The 18,589-nt window shown below is 48.5% G+C and overlaps 1 protein-coding gene across 2 annotated transcripts in view; it reads right to left on the minus strand.

Annotated features, from left to right (window-relative positions):
* Window positions 1-18,589, minus strand: part of COL27A1 (collagen type XXVII alpha 1 chain) — a 151,734-nt gene that overhangs the window by 41,968 nt on the left and 91,177 nt on the right. For both annotated transcript variants that reach the window (XR_009747519.1, XM_061477045.1), the window contains exons 25-33: window positions 17,649-17,702; window positions 14,864-14,917; window positions 14,059-14,112; window positions 10,962-11,015; window positions 3,144-3,197; window positions 2,177-2,221; window positions 1,971-2,015; window positions 1,713-1,766; window positions 981-1,034 (exon numbers count right to left, since the gene is read on the minus strand). Coding sequence is in view for 1 of the 2 variants with exons in the window: in XM_061477045.1 (XP_061333029.1) it covers window positions 981-1,034; window positions 1,713-1,766; window positions 1,971-2,015; window positions 2,177-2,221; window positions 3,144-3,197; window positions 10,962-11,015; window positions 14,059-14,112; window positions 14,864-14,917; window positions 17,649-17,702 (468 nt within the window). In the remaining variant the exon portion in view is untranslated. The remainder of the gene's footprint in view (window positions 1-980; window positions 1,035-1,712; window positions 1,767-1,970; window positions 2,016-2,176; window positions 2,222-3,143; window positions 3,198-10,961; window positions 11,016-14,058; window positions 14,113-14,863; window positions 14,918-17,648; window positions 17,703-18,589) is intronic.

An 18,589-nucleotide genomic window follows, 5' to 3' on the forward strand; every position in this document is an offset into this window, starting at 1 on the left:
AGCAGGAACCCTGCTCTGGTTTCTCCAGAGGTGCCAGTGCAGAAAGAGGCTCCTGCAAGAGTCAGACTTGAATCAAGCTTTGTACTTTCCTGGTTGGCAGCATGCAGAGGGGCTCGGGAGCAGCTTTCCAGCTTCCCAGTGTGGTTTACCACGCTGAGAGCTTGCTCCATCCAGTCTAGCAGCCATGAGAATGGAAACTTGCATGACTCACACTTTGCAGTAGAATGCATTAAAAGCCACCTTCGCTGCTGTTTGGACAACAGAGTGAAACATCACATCTGTATTACAGCTCGGGACCTATGGACAGGAGCTACCCAAAGGGAACTGGCACATCTGGAATAAACAGCTAAGACTGTAATACTTCAAGCACAATAAAATCAAGCCAGGGCTGCAGACGATTTAGGGAGGAACCATGGAGGCATCTCCTGCACTCCATTAGGGCACTGTTTGGCTGCTGCTGCTTTGGTTATGATGTGTTTGTGCCACTGCTTCATGGCAACGGCAACCCCAAAGCACTGTCGACAGCAAAGGCGTTCCTCTGAGCTTCCTCAGAGGCTTGTGTTGGAACTGCCATAGCAATCCTTATGGGCTGTCTTGTCAGCAATGGCACCAGTGAGTGGGAAAAGCCAGTTTTCAGTTTGATTTGTTATTGTATTTGCACTGCCCTGGTGCAGAAAGATGCTCCCTGGTGTGGTTGTAAAGCCAGGCTTGGGACATGCTTGTCAGTGGGGTCAGCTTTAAGATGTTTCTCTTGTTGTGGGTCCGCACCTCTGCCAGCTGTGGGTCTATGGCCTGTGATGAAAATGATGCTTGAGTTTCTGATTTTCACCACTGGCTTTGGAAGTTCACATTTGGACTCAAAGGAAATCCTTCCTGCTCGTGTCCCCAGGTGTGGAAGGAAGCACCTCTGCACATTTTCTCCTCCCTCACACCTACCACTGCTGGTGCAGGGGGAAAACAGGAGCAAAGATCAGACCTACCTTATGCCCAATGTCTCCCAAAGGCCCGGGTGGCCCCTGTGGTCCCTGTGGCCCCTGGAAAAGAGACACAAGACTCTTTTCATACGAGTCTTCATTTCTGAAGGGCTATCCATGTCTGCAAGATAAAAAACCAGCTCCCTCCCACACCACCGAGTGCAAGAGATGGCCAATGAGATGGGTCTGCTGAGGCACCTTAACAGGCAAACAGCGCAGGACACCCTTCATCTTTCTGGTTCTCACCTCAAACAACTGCAGTTGGCAATGTGAAAATGCCTGGTTTACCTTCTCCCTTCACTGTCCAGGTCAGTCCCAACAGACACAGAGAGCAGAGGTGATTCCTCTTCCTGCTTCAGTGTCCTCTTGGCCCTCCCTTTGGGCTGTGTCTTCACCAGTCACCTCCCAAAGCCATGGGCTCAGTTCTGACACTGTCCCAGTCCCAGCCTTGCCCTTCTCTCCTCCCTTCCCTTCCGGAATCCAGCCCAGGCTGCATCCTATACTCTCCCTGGCTGATCCACAGCCCCCTTCTGATTTCCAGGGGCTTGACCTTGTCCTTCCCCATGCCTCCTAGGACTCCAGCCAAGTCTTTCACATCCCTGACCAAGCTGGAGCTGGCAAGGACAGAGAAGCTGGGAATGGGAATAAGTGGTGTGGAAGAGGCAGACAGAGGAAGAAATGAAGTGGCTGCGTATGTGCAAGGAAAGACAGACGAAGAGGAAATAATAAGACACTTACTGGGTCACCTGGAGCCCCTTTTGCTCCTGGAGGTCCAGAAGGTCCTTGGATACCCTAGAAAAGTCAAACACATCAAAGCCAGCTCCAACCTCATAGAAATCCTTCGTGCAGTAACATGCATCTCATAAATGCTCCAGTAAAAGGAGTGGAGAGGTAGCCAGACACTGTCCAAATGCTTCTTCCTGGACCAGGACTCAGCACTTAGGGATTTAAGTGAGATTAAGGTTATGAAAGGAAGCACAAGGGATGGATACTTACTGGGAAACCACGTGCTCCTGTCTCTCCGGTCTCACCCATCTTCCCCTATGAACACACAGTTACAGTGATTATCAGCTAGGGATGTGCTGAGATACCTGCAGTGATTTGTCCAGCAGAAGCTGCAGTTCCCTGGGCAATGTGTGCATGTGGGTATCCCCACGGGGGACTGACACCGTGCCAGGCACTGGCTCTCACAGAGGACATACCTGCAGCCCATCTGGCCCCTGCTTGCCTGGCTCCCCTGATCGGCCCTGGAAAGCAAAAAGGCAAAGACTCAAAATACTAGTGATGTTCTTCTGCCCCAGCCCATCTGTGCTTGCACATCAGTGCATCAAATATCCCCCTCCAGTTCCCTGCAGCTTTTGAGAGGCCAAATGCTCAGCATCCTGCCTTAAACAGCACCTCAAACAGCACAGAATGTGGGCAATGGGCTGCAGGACCTAAGGTTTACTGAGCAAACACTGCTTTGCAGGAAGCTGGGACTCTCAGGAGACTCAGCACAGCCCTGCCTGAGGAATAAAGGAGATTCCCCATCCATATTGTATTCACAGGACCATGTGTGCAATGCAGGAGATGGAGTTTGTGATGCTCAATGGTAGGACCAGGGTCCAGCTCTGCCAAGCTACTCTTAGATCCGGCTGCTGCCAAAGGGAGAAACAATCCCATGCACCCACCTCAGAGCCTATTGTGGAGCAGCTCACCCTGGATGAAGATCTGCTTGGGCAGGATATCTGCCAGGCTTTGCACCAGGCATCTCTTGCCCTGCATTTTTCCCTGTCCTTATCTAAGTGACATGGAGCACATTAGAACAGGTACATATTCCCTTAGGTCATGCTTTACCAGTTGTGTTAAATTGCTCTGATTTTGGCACTATGTTCAGATGTAACCGTCAAGCACACTCACTGCCAGTTAAAGCCATTCCCACTCCTGTGGGAGATACTATTATTTCAGCAATGGCCCTTCTATGTTTGAGGACTACCTCTGTATTCAAGTGGTCTCAGACCCCACATTGAACACATTTGCCTTTGGTTGCATGAAAGGCTCATCCCTGCAGGTCGATCCTTACAGAGCAATTGAGCATCCCCTGTTCCTGGAGGAGGACATGACCCTGATCCTGCCCAGAGCATGCCACAACACAGCTTAGAGCAGCCTTGGCCACCCATCGATGCTCACCTTGACACCTCGCGACCCCGGCTCACCGACTGGTCCATCAGGCCCTCTGTCACCCTGGGAAAAGGCAAAACAGAGGCAAAAATAAGAACACAAAGAATGTGTCTCACTGGAAAATACAGCGTTGCCCTAGCTTTGGGCACCAGGAAGGTCCATGAGGTCAGTCTTGGCCTAAACCAGCCTATACCTGGTTGGGTTGAGCACAGCAGTTCAGAGCCCAGGACTCAAAAGATCCATTCTGTGTTTTGTTGCTTCATTTCTCACCATTACAGCACCAAAATACTTTCTGTTCCTGTTAAACCAACTACCAACTGCAGACCAAAGCCAGGGGAGGAAAGAGGCCAGGAACAGCCTTATTTTGAGACAGCAGTTACATGACAACAGTTTCATGATGCACAAACTATCCTTATTGAGAGCAATCCTCTTCCTTCTTAGAAACTACACTTCTCCATCGCATCCGGACCTTAACTCTTGACATTCCACACTGTCTCATGATCACAATCAGGGCAACAGAAGTACAAGGTATAGAGGCACACAAGCCTGACCATACATAGTTGTCTTGGGCCCCAAACTGCTCTCAGAGATCAGGGTATGTTTGCTGGCAGCAGAACTCAAGGTTTCAGCTATAGTTTAAAGAACTGGCTGCTATTAAGGATCAGGCAGGTGCTCATGCATATGCATGCTAGGAGCATGCCATGCCTGCTTTGGCATGTCTGATCCCATGCCCAGCATCAGCTCCGGGATGCATGCAGTAGGAATGAGGACCTCAGGAGGTGCATGGGACATGCACACATATGGCAAATACAGGAGTGCACACAGTGAGCAATCCTGATGGGATTAGGTACAATGGAACAGTTCATGGTACAGATGGGCATCCTTGAGGAATGGGTGTCCTTGTTTTTCCAGAGGGTTTCCAAGCGAGGAGAGGGGATAGCCGTGATTTAGCTTTCAAGCTAATTCTGGAAGAGAACGCACATCCCTCTGCGCCACTTGAACCCCAGGAAGCAGCGTGTCCCACTGACAGAGAATAAACAGAGCCAGAGTGAGGGGAAAATAGAACAGTGAAAGAAAATAGGGCATATCAAAAGACTTTGTTAAGGCACGTCATGCTCATAATCAGGCCATGAGCTCAGTTGGGACTCTGAGGCGCTACCGCAATATAAATACAAACACAAACACAGAGCGGTGCTAGAATGGAGCCGTAAGAGGAATCCTGAGAGCAAGCCAGTGTGGAAATAGTGAAAACAGGAGCCAATGTGCTTAATCGGGATGCAAAGCGAGTGCCAAAAGTAATAACAGGGCTGGGGAGCCAATGCGTTAGAAAAGCAACTCCAGGATGACAGGCAAAGAGAGAGAGGGAGGCTCACAAAGAAAGGCAGTGTAAGAGCAGAAGAGGAATAGGAAACCGGCCAAATTATTACAGCAGACAAACACTGTCAATGTAAAATAATGCAAAAACTTCTACTGGGCTTGGCAAAACCCTGTGCCGCTGAGAGTACCAGAGAGTCAATGACCAAGAGGCTCTATTGCGTGCCAGGAAGGCACAGCCCTAAAGAATGCTCAGCCTGGTCTCCAGGGCAGACGGACAGAGGAGGACCGTTCACCAGATGGGAACACTGCAACCAAACGGGGTGTTTCACAGGTCAGGGCTTTGCTGTGTTAGTGCAATGGTAGCTCACACCAGCCCAAGTGCCCCAGCTCGTGCTGGCCACTGCATCAGAGAGCAGCAAAGATCAAAAGGCTCATTAATCCTTGTCCATGCACAATGACATGAAGCAGAAGGTCATTGGAAAGCAGTAGGACTGACAGCCCAAGTCAGCACTGTAAATTGGGAGAGGAGGGCTTGAAGGCACCTGGGATGATGCTTGGGATGACAGGGGGTTGGGACTGGATGGTCTTAAAGTCCTTTCCAACCCAAACCATTCTGTGATTCTATGATGGGGACACCCAGCAAAATACACAGACCCGCTCTGGGCTGCCCAAATTGAAGGGAGGTATCAGCACATGTATGGCACTGGCACCCTAGGAAAGCCCCCTGCTACCCAATCTGTCATCCTCCCTGTTCCCTTCCTCTTCAAAAGCCACTGAAGTACTTTGTGCAATTACACCTTTACTATCCAAGATGATGGGGTGACCTGATTGTGAAGAAGGGGAAGGATGTGCAGCAGGGAGGGATTCAATAGCTCAGCACTGGTATTACAGAAGGAGGGAGCAGAGATCAGAGGCAAACAGGACATGGAAACGACACAGCTTAGAGGTTTCCATTCCAGGACAGATGCTGCTGGGGAAGGGAAGTGGGATGCACCTGGCCCTGTCCAGCCCCTTTGCCAGCTCTGGGCTGGCTCAGGCTGTTGGGTGCCCTCAGCCCTCACTCAGCTCTGCAGCGAGGGCCATGGTTCTCAGTGCTCCGGCCCAGCAGGGCTGGGTAAGTGTTTGCAGTATCCTCATTTCTTCCAGCAGAGCTCTCTCAGCAGCATGGCAGGATCTGCCAGAGCAATCTCCCTTCACAGCAGTCCCCTGCCTAATCCCATCACAGCACGTCTCATCGGCATCTGACCTAAAGAAGGAGAAAGTGACCCTGTATTCGCAAACGCATGTGGCAAGCTTCATCTTCTCCAGCCTCCTGGGCTGGAACCCAGGATAAAGGCTTCCCCTAATTCACCCTGACAGGAAAGGCTACATTTAGTCAATTAGTTAAATCTTTAAATCTCTCTTTTACTGACAACGCTGGTTAGAGATGAGTGAGTGAGGTCCTGGCAGCTCCCTAGGGAGCATCCCATGCCCAACGCCGCAGGACACAGGATGATGCTTTCCCCCTGCACTCCTTGCAGCTTGGCATTGCAGGCAGGGCTAAGCAAAGCTCCCCTTGGACCCTCAGTGCTTCAGAATTAACTGCACAGCAAGGCATGCCTACCCTGAGCAGGCAGAGGGACCAAAGGGCATAGGCATCGTCCGAGGGGCATAGGCAGCATGGACCAGTCCTAAGGATGGGGTAAGGAGGGTGCAGTGAAAGGTATGGGTTTATCACTGGTGTCAGCGTAGCTGGAAGCCCATGAAACAGAGAAGGAAGCACTTCTTTAGTCTGTGTTAGTATTTATATGGCAGTACATTGCTCAGGAGAGGTTTTGCTGGGCCAGGGCTGTACAAACAGTGCAAGCTCCAAGTGGCTTTATAATGTAAACAGGAAAAAAAGAATGGTTAGATAGAGATCTGTCTGCTCTGCCGCACATGGGCAGCCAAGGCACAGAGAGATACAGGTCCGTGGCTGATGGAGCCTCTGAGAACCTGCTCACCAAAGCTACCTGGACATGGATATGCAACTCAAAGGCATTGCCATGCCCATCTCGAAGCAGCTCACACAGGGAGCCACAGCACAGATAATGTGCCCAGGCAGTCGCACTGCAGCACAAGACTAAGCGTCATCTCTCGTTGCTACCTAACACATGAATTCAAGCTCCAGGCTTTGCAACTCATGTTTATTGAGGCAAGAGATAGACCCTGCTGCTGGAGCAGACAACATTTCTGCAGAGCAGACCTAAATACTCAATAGGGTGTTTCCACAAAGCAGCACCACATTCCCCCCCCTATTTAAACAGATACTCAGAGCTCAAAGATGGAAAGTAACCAGCCTCTGAACAGCAGAAGCAGCAGCATGAAGAAGCAGTCAGCAGCTCCTTTCCAGAAACCTAAAGCTTCTTCCTTACCCCTATACAAATATCAATCCAAACACTGATATTTCACAGTCTGGCCAAACAAAAAGCAAACAGATGCCCTGACTGGAGCTGAAAGGAGACACCACTGGCCACAGATCTGCAGCCAGCTTTTCACTTTTCCTGCTTTTCCAGCCAATTAGAAAGATCCCTGGGAGCAAAACCTCTGCTTTTCCCCCCATGAACAACTTTTCAGCTGGGCCTGGAAAAAGCAACTACTTTCAGGTTTGCTCAGATGACACCGCTCTATGGATCCCTAGCATTGATGGATTCCTGCAGTCAGTGATGCTGTGAAGCGTCGTACCCATGTGGCAGAGACACAAAGCAGCACCTTATCTCCTCTTTGCAGGCTTCACCTGGGCCACGGTTAATGCAGGAGCTTGATGAATGAATGCTGGAAGACAGAAATGTGCTTTGGGACTTGAAAAGCTCCTTTGAGTCGCCCGAGCCAGTGCCCAGGGAGAGGGTGAAATACCAGAGGTATTCCACACTTTAAGTGGAACAGGGCAAGATGAGCCACTTTCCAGCAGGATTTCAGGTGCAGCTTTAGGATCTGAGCTGCAAAGTCACTGAGCCAGTTGATATTTAACCTTTAGCAGAGATTCCCAGTCAATACCTGGGCTTTTTGCCATCTCTGTCCTCAACAGAGATGCTGAAGACCACAGATTAACAGAAATGTGCTTTTGCATTTACATGAGATGGGGTGATGGATGTGCTGAATCAGCTGCCTCCAAATGTAGACATTGATTTGGTTAAATAATTAGGTTTAAACATGTGCAGAGCTGTCACTAGCTGAATGTTAAGCACATGTCTAAGTGCTACACTGGGTGCAGTTGAAGGGAAAAAAGCCTGCGCTCACATGTCCAAGTTTCTTGTCCTTAGGGAAGAGGAGAGGGGAAACCACATTAGTGGAAGATTGTTCAGTATCAGTTTGATGGGCTAAGCAAAGGCTTGGGAAGGAATAATAGCCCTGTAATGACTAAAAAGAAGGTTAAGGAATTTTCTACTTATATCTCGACAGTACTAAAGCTATCACAACATAAATACAGGCCCCCAAAAGTCTCCATTGTTCCCTACAATCGAAACCATATTTGCTCTTTACGTCTCCTTCAAAAGCAAAATGACTTTAATGAAGTATCCACAAACACAGCTCATGGAATCCACAAACATCTGGCAGGGGCAGCATTCATGTTTCCACTCTGAATTGAATCACATCCCTTTTGTAAGCTAGGGTAGACAGAGGGTAATGGCTGAAGTTACAATCGGGGGATCATTTCCCTATTCTGAGTAAAGCGAGAGCTGGAATAGCAGGACAAACTGAGCAGACAAAGGATACTATGTGCCTGGAATATCTACTGAGTGCCTGGAATACCATCTAAGAGTATGAAGAGAAGGAAAACGTGAGAGGCACACAGACCAGAAACCCTCCGGGCAGGAGGTCTGCTGGTCCTTACAATACCAACTTGCCCACATCGTACTCACTGGAATCTGTAGGATTTCAGAGCAAAACCCAAGTTCCTCCTCTCTGCTGAGGATCTTAGAAAGGATGTGTTTGTCTGGGAAATTCCGTATGGATTATATCACTGCAGTGCTCAAATGCACCAGATCTCTGCCATGCCACAGTCCAACAGCGCACGTTGAGGGCAGGAGCAGCGCAGGGCACCAGCAGCAGATTCAGATGCTCAGTCCCTGTGTGGGTTATCCCTCTATGACACCTGTGTCCTTAGGGCAGGATAAAGACCACAATGCACCCTCTTCCCCAGGCACCATCCCCTGTTCTACCTTGATGCTCTGCACTTCCTGGGGTGGCCTTTTTGCCAGCCAGGGTAGAGCCACTGCTGCATTTCCAGGGCTGGGATGCACTTTGAAGTCTGGGCTTCCTCAGTGGAGGAATGTCCAGGAGAAGCCATTGGCACAGGGTCTGCCAGACTCCACATCTGGACACGAAATGCAACCCAAGGCCATGGAGATGAGCATCTCTACCTTGTGGTACGTCGTATTGAGGATGGACAGTGCTGGTGGCAGTTGGTGTCCCGAGGGTTTGGTACCCTCTATCAGGATCTAGCTACACCTGGAGGCAGGTCCCTGCCAACCTCCTTTCTTAGGAGCTGAATCCAGATTTGCTCTTGGCTTTACCTTGTGTGATGATAAATATCCCCTTTCCTATTCCTAACAGTACAAGTGGTGTTGAAAACAGCCTGGTCAGCTGTACTTTCCTTGTGGGTTGAGGACTTCAGGCCAGCACAGAGGTAAGAAGCCAAAGAAGGTTTATGCAAGTGAATCCTTCACAATCTAAGAGCCAAACACCGCACACTTGGGACGACTCTGCCACCGCGTATGTGAAAAGCACTGGTATAAATCCCTCATCTGCCAGATTTAACAGCAGCCTGGATTCATTCAGAAGGTGTTTCCCATTCAGCTCTGCACCACAGCTTTACCTTGAGATACTTTCTGCCATCCATTTCAAGCCTCCCATGAAAGAACGCCTCTGGTTTCCCATCCATCATGATCACGGATGCCCTGGACAGCTCTGTTAATCACTGCTGCGTAGCACAGAGAAACCTTGCTCCCTGGGGACCCTTCAATAGCACAGCTATGGAATGAGATCCATGGGCCTTCCCATCAAGGAGAATAGAGTCAAGGAACCTGTTTTTCCCAGCCACAAGTTAAAAGCTGAACCCTGATATGCATCTGCAGGGCTTGATGTTAGTGGTGTCCTTCTAGCTATGCTTCTAAAGCTTAAAGCAGTTCCAGGGTACATAACTCTGTGGTTATAAAGATTTCTAGTTGGTTATTCCATTTCCTTTGGCTGGTCCCAGCTATTCGAGGAGAGTATTAAGTCTCGTGTAGGGAAACACATGCAGTCCTTGGCTGTTCTCAATTCCCCAAGCAGGAATTGCAGTAGAAGCAGAGACTGGGGGTGGGTAAAACATATAGTTTACTCCAGCCTATGCCTTTGAAAATGAAACATGGAAACAGATACCATAAGATCTTTGGAGGAAGAAATGCAAAATATGTTGTTGTTGGGGCCTTCAGCAGAACCCATGTGTGCTGCTATTAATACTTTGTAAAGCAATCGGACAAGGAAAAACGACCCAGAGCAGGGATGCTCCTGCAATAAATGTCCTGTTGAAGAAGAAGAAAGATTGAAGAGCTCAGTGGGACATGGGCTGGATGTCACAGGCAGGAAAACAAGCAGCTTTGGCAGGTTCTAGAGGTCATTCTGCTGTCAGCTGTCACCCAAACAGGGCAGGAAGAACCACACATGAACTGACACAGAGCGCTTGTAGAATACTGATCCAGCGTAACACATACTTGCAGCACTGTCAGGGATGCTGTTTACTACTGCTTCCCAGTGCGAGGCTGGGGGTCTGCTCTTTCCAGGCAGAGCAAGGATTCACACATGGTCACAGCTTGGTGCTGCTTAGATATGCACAGACAAAATCAGAGCCTTGTGTTACAGGCTGGAAAATCCCAGAGAAACACACAGGATGTGCTTATAATTTGATGTACTGACAATGCAGAACACACCTTTCTCATAACCCTGTGGAACGCTGCCAGAAGATGTTAATCCTGTGAGACTGAAAGGGGAGATATGGGAAGAGCAGCCTGTTTGGCTCCTTGTCAGCTCCATTTCTACCTGCCTTGTCTCTTTGTTCTATGCCATGGATAACATTTCCTCCTTTACCTGCCTCTGGTTAAATCACAACACTCCACATCTCAGCTGCTCTCTCTCTCATGTCAGCAAAGGCACCTTTGCTGGCCTTTTCCCCCAGCCTAGATACATCCTCAGATGACTAAACCTTCACCATCCTCACCAAAAGAGTCCATAAACCCTTCTTTGACATTGCAGGTGGTTGGAAAAGGCAAGCTGGACGGCTTCCACAATAAACTCTACACTGAGACACCCCTCTGCCCGTACACATCACTTGAATTCACATCCCTGATAAGACTTGCTTCAACGACCTCAGTCTTTACACACAACAGAAACGTGGCTGTGATGGTTCAGCCCCAACTGCTGCTCATCCTCACACCCCCAAACTCATCCACCAGAACTGGTTATCCAATGGCTAAAAGAGGAGAGGGAGAAGAGCTTGTGGAAAGTGCTTACCCTGCGGCCTTTCATCCCTCTCATCCCTGGTGCACCTCGGACTCCTGCTGGACCCTGGGAAGGGGAGAAGGGAAACAAAATGAAGATGAAGGAGGAGGAAGGCAGTATCTTGGTAAAGCCCCGCATCCTGATGTGATCTGCAGGAGCCTGAGATGCAGACCCTTGACCAGCAGGTTGGCTCACGAAACCCTCACCAAAGACATTCCCGTATTTGCTTTCCTATTAGTGGTTCTTTTTTAACTCACTGATTGTCTTTGGATCAAGAACATTTAGGCCCAGGATCCTGGCTGGTGTTTGTATACTTAAGTATCTGCAGCCCATTATCTGTTTAAATGGTGAGCGATTTGAAGTGATTTGAAGTCGAACATTTAGAATACCCTCTGAAGCTATTAAAAGCAGCTGTTGCTCAGTATCTGTACAGAAATAATAACAACCAGGATCTGTTTCTCACTTATCCAAATACAGAATCAGACACCTCATCTTATGTATCCAAGCTTGACCTTTTCAGCCAAATACCGATTTTATCCTCAAGCAACTGTTGCCCTCTTAGTGCTGTATAAATATTCATGCTGCCAGATAGATTTGGACTGTTGGTGTTGCGGATGATCCTGTTGTTCTTACACTTACAGAAAAGCTTCAGGTTCTCTTGTAACATGGATTTATGCACATTTCATTCATTAAAGTGCATACAGAAAACAGAAGAAAATGGAACAGCTTTTTTTTTCTCTGTTAGAATACTTACCAGTTTCAAAAATTAAGGGATATGAACAATTAACAGGACTTATTTCTGCATTATAACTTAACCCCCCTGTATTTAAAATTAGTGCCTTTCTGCTGTCAGAAAACCTCAAAATGACACATTCCATTCTTACTCTCTCAAATGTTCCACATCAAGTTTTGCTATTTATACATGAATAGCTTTAACCAAATGCCAACACTGCAAACTCCACCAAGGATCAGAACAAAACCAGACTGTGGTCTTCCTACTGCTTGTACCACTGCCACTAGTAAAGGTTTTGCTTTTGGGGTGGAGGTATCTTGCTGCATGGCATGGAAAGGCAGAATACAGATGCTTAGCTGTTCTCTCTCAAGCTAGTTGACTGTAACTCCATTTGTAATCACAGTAAATCCCGGTTTTGCTCATGAGGTCAGTAGTGACTGGCACAGACAAGCAGTAGATGTGTCAGATGCCTGCTTTAAATAGAGATTTTTTTGTGATAAACATACTGAAATGATATTTCAGTTGGTGTCTGGAATATCCTCCTGGAAGCGTCAGCCTATCCAGAAGAGCTTATGAAAATACAAGCACAGACACATTCATTGTGAAGGCAAAGTGGGGAGGGAAAGACTAGACAGCATGCTGAGAACGGCAAGGAACTGCTTAGGAGAAGATGAGTGCCTATGTATTAAAACTGTGTATTAACACAAAAGATACACCATGATGGTGAGCCAGAAGATGGAAAAAGAATCCACAAAGCTCAGTGAGCTGTAATCAAGGAGTTTCCTATCACTGACTATACCTTTGCTTCCCATTCCCAATCAACCTCTACTGAATGAATCAGCCATCAAAGCTTCTAAGGCTTAATCTCAAAGATTTTAACAGTTTAGGACAAACAACAACAGCGTAGCTCAGGTCTACCTTGAAAAACAAGCAACGAATGGTGGAGAAACAGGCGGAAACAGCTGGAATTAATGAGAGGGGATGTGATATTAGGGGATTATTTGATTTACTGGCTTTGTGGGGAAGTTGGACTCAAGTGAATTATGGCTTTTGAAAATACAGCCTTGGAGGAAACATTTTGCTTGGATGAACTTGTTATTTGCCTGCAGGAGAACAGGGAACTGAAGGAAATGGAAGGACCTGGGGACAGCCTCGGCATCCAAAGCTCTGCAGAGAGGTTTCAGCATCTCCAGTCAGAGCTGATGCCTCAACTCTGCTGTCATCGTCCCCCAGTAAGACAGACAAAACTCACTGTCAGCTAAAGGTACTAGCAGTGCATTAGGCAGTGCTTCAGGAGAGGAGCTCTTTGCCACAGAGCCAGTGCAGAGCCCACCTCGGCAAGGATGCACTCCTGTCCTCCCCCATGATAACAGGCATGGAGCAAGCAGCTAACGTGCTGGGAAAGCTGCTACAAAAGGGACATCTGGAGATATCCATCTGCCTCCCAGACTTCTGTCAGCAGCAACTGCTGCCATGAGGTGCTATGGAGCAGCTCATCGCTGGGGGCTACAGGCAACGTCACGCCACATTGCTGCTCTGCAGCTAGGGATGGGTCACCCCGAGGTATTGCTTGACCTCAGACCTTTTGTTTCCTTCACCTCCATTGACTTGCAAGTGTGAAATCTCACCCCAGGCAGCAACTGGCTGCAGCTGGTGGTCCCAGAGCATCCCAGAGCATCCCCGTATCAGGCAGAGCTGCTGATCCGGAGGCCAAACCTTTGGCACTGCCTGGGCATTTCATGACTTGATCTTCATCCCAGCTAACAACACTGTGGGAATTCACACAGTGAGCAAAATCCATTCCCTGTGCCCACCCAGAGCTGCTGGTTCCAGTTCCATCTGTGCTGCTGGGAGAGCTGGAGCTCCATCTGAGCAACGGCTGTGGGAAACTGGAGCCATGCTAACATCGACCTCCACACCAATTGCACGCTCCAGCCACAGCACATGGACCAGATGAGCCCGTCCAGATGGAGGGTGCATCCGGGGGCAGCTGCTCCTCTCACTCCAGTGAGGGTCTCTGAGGATGCACAGTGCATCCTCAGCGGGATACAGCTGCTGTATCACAAGATATGGTCACCATCCTGCCAACGATTCCCAGCCTTGTGATAATACCTTGAGCTAGTGAGCTCCTGTCCTGAGGCTGGATTGTGAGTTTTGGATGTCCCATTAGAGAAATGGGCTACAAAAGTTCTAATTAAACCCCTCTTTTCTTCTTAGCATCTCTTCCCATGTTGCTCCCACGCATGCCCCATCCATTTCAGCATCTCTCTTGTGTCAAACTCAAACCAACTGGTACATAATTGCTTGACCCACACTGTGAATGCCCAGGATAAGGGATGCTGTGTAGCATTACAAGGTGTGATAACCTTTACTTACTGTTGGTCCAGGGATCCCGGGAAACCCCACTCCTCCTGGTGTTCCAGGGTGCCCCTAGAAGGGAAGGAAGAAGAAGAGCATGCCTGCTGTGAATGCTCAGCCCTTCTTCCTCCAAGTGGGAAGGCAGGAAAAAAGGCATTGTTGGTTGCTTGCAAGGGCAGGCAGGTCTGTTATTTCTCAAGGTAATATTGCTCAGGGGTAGATGAAGCAGGCCAGACTGTCAAAAGCCCATCTCCGACTTTGCTAGCCACATAAGCAGATAGATTATCTGAACAGCCCAGAAGAGAATGGGCTGAATTAATATGACATTCTGTCTTTGGGCCTTGCACTAGGGTAGATGGGAGGTATCAGAGCAAGACAAGGTCTTGCTGAGGTCCCCTCTGTTAAACTCTCTAAATAGAACTTCATATAGCACTGTGCATAAGCAATCCTGCATCTCTAGCTGCCCCTGGCAACAGTGTGGGATGTGAACAACAGATCCCTGCTCCCTGTCTGTTCAGTAGCCAGGATGCTTGGAGACAAGCAATCCTTCAGGTGCTGTAGCTTGCAGTTCCTGGTTATCTCTACTTGGCACAACAGGTCTCCAGCTGATGGAGCTGCAGAGCATGTCAAAACCCAGTGTTTCTCTGAAGGGGAGACTGCTGAACACAGCTGCTCAACACCCAGGCCAATGGACATTCCCATCCCCAGAGACAGGAAGAGTTTGTTGTCATGGAAGTAGGAGACCAGGAGAAGCTGCATCCTTCGCTAGGACAGAGAGAAAGAGGCAGCAGCAGGAGCGAGAGAATGCAGACTTACTCCTTACCATCGACCCCTTGATTCCTGGAGGGCCTGGGGGTCCCACTGAGCCACGGTCACCCTGGGGAGACACAGGTACATGGGGAAGAGTGAGGGCTTTTGCTGACAAGCATGCTGAGCTGGCAGCAACAGGGATTTGGAGCAATGAAACAACTGAAACATCCACAAATTGCCATCAGATTTCTACCAGAAAGGCTTCCAGTGCAGAATAATCATCACCCGTTTTCATGCATCCATCTCATTGAGGAGTTGAAGGATTTCAGCAAGAATTAGTTAATCCTCCATGTCCCATAAGAGGGGACTTTGTTATTGCCATCAAACCATTGAGGGACAAGAAACAAGAAATACACACAAGACCACCTTCTACTCAGGGTAGTGCTAGGACTGGATCCCAGGAGATCTCCATCTCTTCCCACCTAAGGCACGACATCCCTCTCTGTTCTGCAGTATCATAACCCTTACATATCCTGGTGTGTTTAGAGGCATGGATTTGAAAGCTGTGGTTATGAAGCCCTGCTGAGAGCAGGGAATCAAGTTGGGAAACACTAGAGATGCTGCCTGGAACACAGGGCTGGTGCTTCCAGGAGGAGACTGTAGGCGTTCTGGGGGGACTCCCTATCCTGGGGCCACAGTGCAAACAGCAACAATCTGGAGACCTTCATTTATGTTCAGAGCTTCACAGCCCACCCTGACAACACAACCCCTTTTAAAACAAACCACTGTTTGCCATTAAAGAACTTAACATCATTCCAAAAGCCTTCCTTATCCCCACATCTCACTTCCCATGAGTACACCCCTGGTCCTACAGCTCAGCCAAGGGGTGTAAACCTCAATGAGCACCTCTGTGCCCCACTGACACAAGGGCAAGTTGAAGGGTTTGGTGATGGGACATCAACTACTCCTTTCTGGAGACAGTGGCAATTAACCACCACGACTACCTCTGCTATGCCTCTCAGCCCCAGTAATGCACTGGGAATTAGGTGTGTTATGTTTGTGTGCTTGGGGGGATGAGGAAGGAGAGGTCAGCAAATGCTGCCAAGTAGTTTACGCCCAGAGTCTGACCTACCTTCCAACAGCTAAAGGGTAAGGGGGAATATTTCCTGGCCTCTAAGCAGCTTATTAAAAACAAACCCCAGAGTTGGTGTTGTCACCAGTTGGCCCTTGTAAACCAATATAAGGATTTCCTCCCCCTCAATGCATGGATTTTATTAAGTAAGTATTAACTGTATTGTTCTCTTTGATAATCTTTGGATTCTACTGGCTTCAGGCTGAAGTTTTGCAGCTCTCGGGACAGAGATTGCTGACTCAGCTATGTCTAATGAAAGCATATTTCCCACTTCATTTAGCTCACAACAGCATAGTAAGCTGTAGGATGCTATGCCAACTGGAGGCCTGGTTGAGGTTTTGGTGATAGTTATTTCTGTCATCTTTAAGCTTGTCCTGGTAGAGAAGTCTGATTGAAATCACAGCCATGCTGAGGATTTCCTAGGGCAGATTCCAAAAGGACAGCCCGGGTTTGCCTTGACGCTAATGTAACATCACCATGTCATCAATCTGCAAGATGAGGATTGCTCATGTGGTCAAGGCATTGGCATAGAAGTCATAGGGCCAGTTATTAATTTACTGGAGTGGGGAAAAACGTCTTCCCATGTCTCCTGCATTGTAAATCCCTTATTCCTCATTCAATTCAGGGCTGCAGTTGTCACTGAGACAGCTCACTCAGGCTCTGATTTAATGTGGAACCACCTTGGACACATCACAGCCTCCTTATTCTTCTTTTTCCCTTCAGTAAAACGCAGCTCACACCATGCCATTCCTTTTAGTTCTTGTGTGCCTTGGACCGAGCCTGCTTCTCTGCCCCACCAGAGAGCATCTCGTGTAACGGGCTTTCCAAAGCCTGCTGCAGACAGGCCATAAAACGCAGCACAACTGTCACAGAGCCTTTACATCATTACCCAGAGGACAGGGCTTGAAGTAATAGAAGTGAGAGAGAGGGAATGGATGTGTGGGATGCATCATTTTATGTTCTTTACTATCTTTACGGCTGGACTGTGAATAATTAAACCACCGATGAAACCCAGCAGTCGGCAACTGAGATACAAGGAATGACAAAGATGAGTTGTCTTTGGAAGCTACCCCTGAACAGGATTTTACACACTAGTAGAAAACAAATTAATGCCCCAGTTACATTTTTATGGGAAGTAAAGGCGTTTTTCTTCCTGAAAGCAGCATGCATCTGTGCTGCACACAAGAGGGCACCAGCCCTTAGGACCGTGCCCAATACAAGGGGCAGCCAGACAGGATGGTTCTCATCAAAGATAAAGGGAAGGATTTGGACCGGCCTTTGCTCAAATGGGCAGCTGCACTCTGGTACCTGAGGAATTGCTGAGACCTCAATGCAGGCTCGGCCCTGGTCCTGTGTGACCCCTTTGGCAACTCAGCATGGGCTTGTGAGCACAAACGGCATAACATAACCTCCTTGGATTCCTCCCTTGACCAGGAACGCAGGGCTGGTGAGTCCCTTATTCCCAGCAAAGCCAGAACTGTCAAACACAAGCTTTGTGGCAGGTTATGAATCAATAAAACTTAGCTTTTCAGAGAACATCTGACAGCACCTCCTTGGAGAAGATGCAAAGCGGATGCTTTTTACCTGGTCCAAGACTATCTCAACCACCCTGCATGTGCTGCACTCCCAGCTGGGTGTTGCATTGACACTTACATCCCCACAATATTCTTCCCACCCCAGTCTCCATCAAAAGCTACAACCACCAATTCATTGCAAACAGCCTTACCTTTTCTCCCACTATTCCAGGCTCCCCTACGGGACCAATGAACCCCATTAGACCCTGAGGAAAGAGAAAAGCACAATTAAACTTTCAGTTTTATGTGCTGAGAAAGTAAACAGTTCCTTTGGTTCCACCTTTGCTGGTTGAAATAGCACAGCATCCCTCATATAATGCTCAGTAATTCCTACTGGCTACCAGAGCGGACAGAGTTGCTCCCGGCCATGGGAACGTCTAAGTCCACAGCTGGTTCTGCTTTAGGCGCCAGCTGGAACGGCAGCACTCGGATCTGCAGGAACCACAACACACAGCACAGGGGATGAGTTGAGCACGTTCCATAGAAAGGCCGACTCCATCGTGTGGCTTTGTTTTCCAAGCATCCCCCAAAACGTCAGTGCGACTTCTCCAAGAGCATCCATAGCGGGAGCTCCTGGGTTGCACAGTCTGAGAGCTGCTGTCCTTTCAACTGTACTGGGAAAGACTTCCTCTGGGTTAATCTGAGCTGCCTCAAGCCCTTGTTCAGACTGGTTTTGCCCTGGGTAGTGTCGTGCTGTTGGGATATCAGTAGGGAATAAAGGTGTGAGGACACCAGCAGAGCAGCAGATCTAACACGCTGCTCAAACTACCTTGGGAAAAGAACGCACCAGTCTAAGCTCAGGATTTGTCAGGGTTTAACAGTGTTTGGGATAAAGAAGAAACAAACAAAACTGCTTTTAATTAGGAAGATGGAAACAGACACAATCTCAAGCTAAGGTTCCTGAGAATTAAAACGCAGCAGCTTCCCCATTGGCTTCAGCAGGTTTCCGGCTCTAGAGATGTAAGAGACCACCTCTCTGCCACGGTATATGTTTTCTTTGCATGACTCTCATGGTCTCATCCCTAGTCCTAGCAAGGGTCATTGGGAGATAGATATTTAGTTCCTCCTATGAGCTTCTAACTAACAGGATTCA

This window comes from Pezoporus flaviventris, unplaced genomic scaffold (assembly GCF_033815535.1).
Source record: "Pezoporus flaviventris isolate CSIRO_AGI_PZ_B2104156 unplaced genomic scaffold, CSIRO_AGI_Pfla_v1 ptg000097l, whole genome shotgun sequence".
Classification (NCBI taxonomy): Eukaryota; Metazoa; Chordata; class Aves; order Psittaciformes; family Psittacidae; genus Pezoporus; species Pezoporus flaviventris.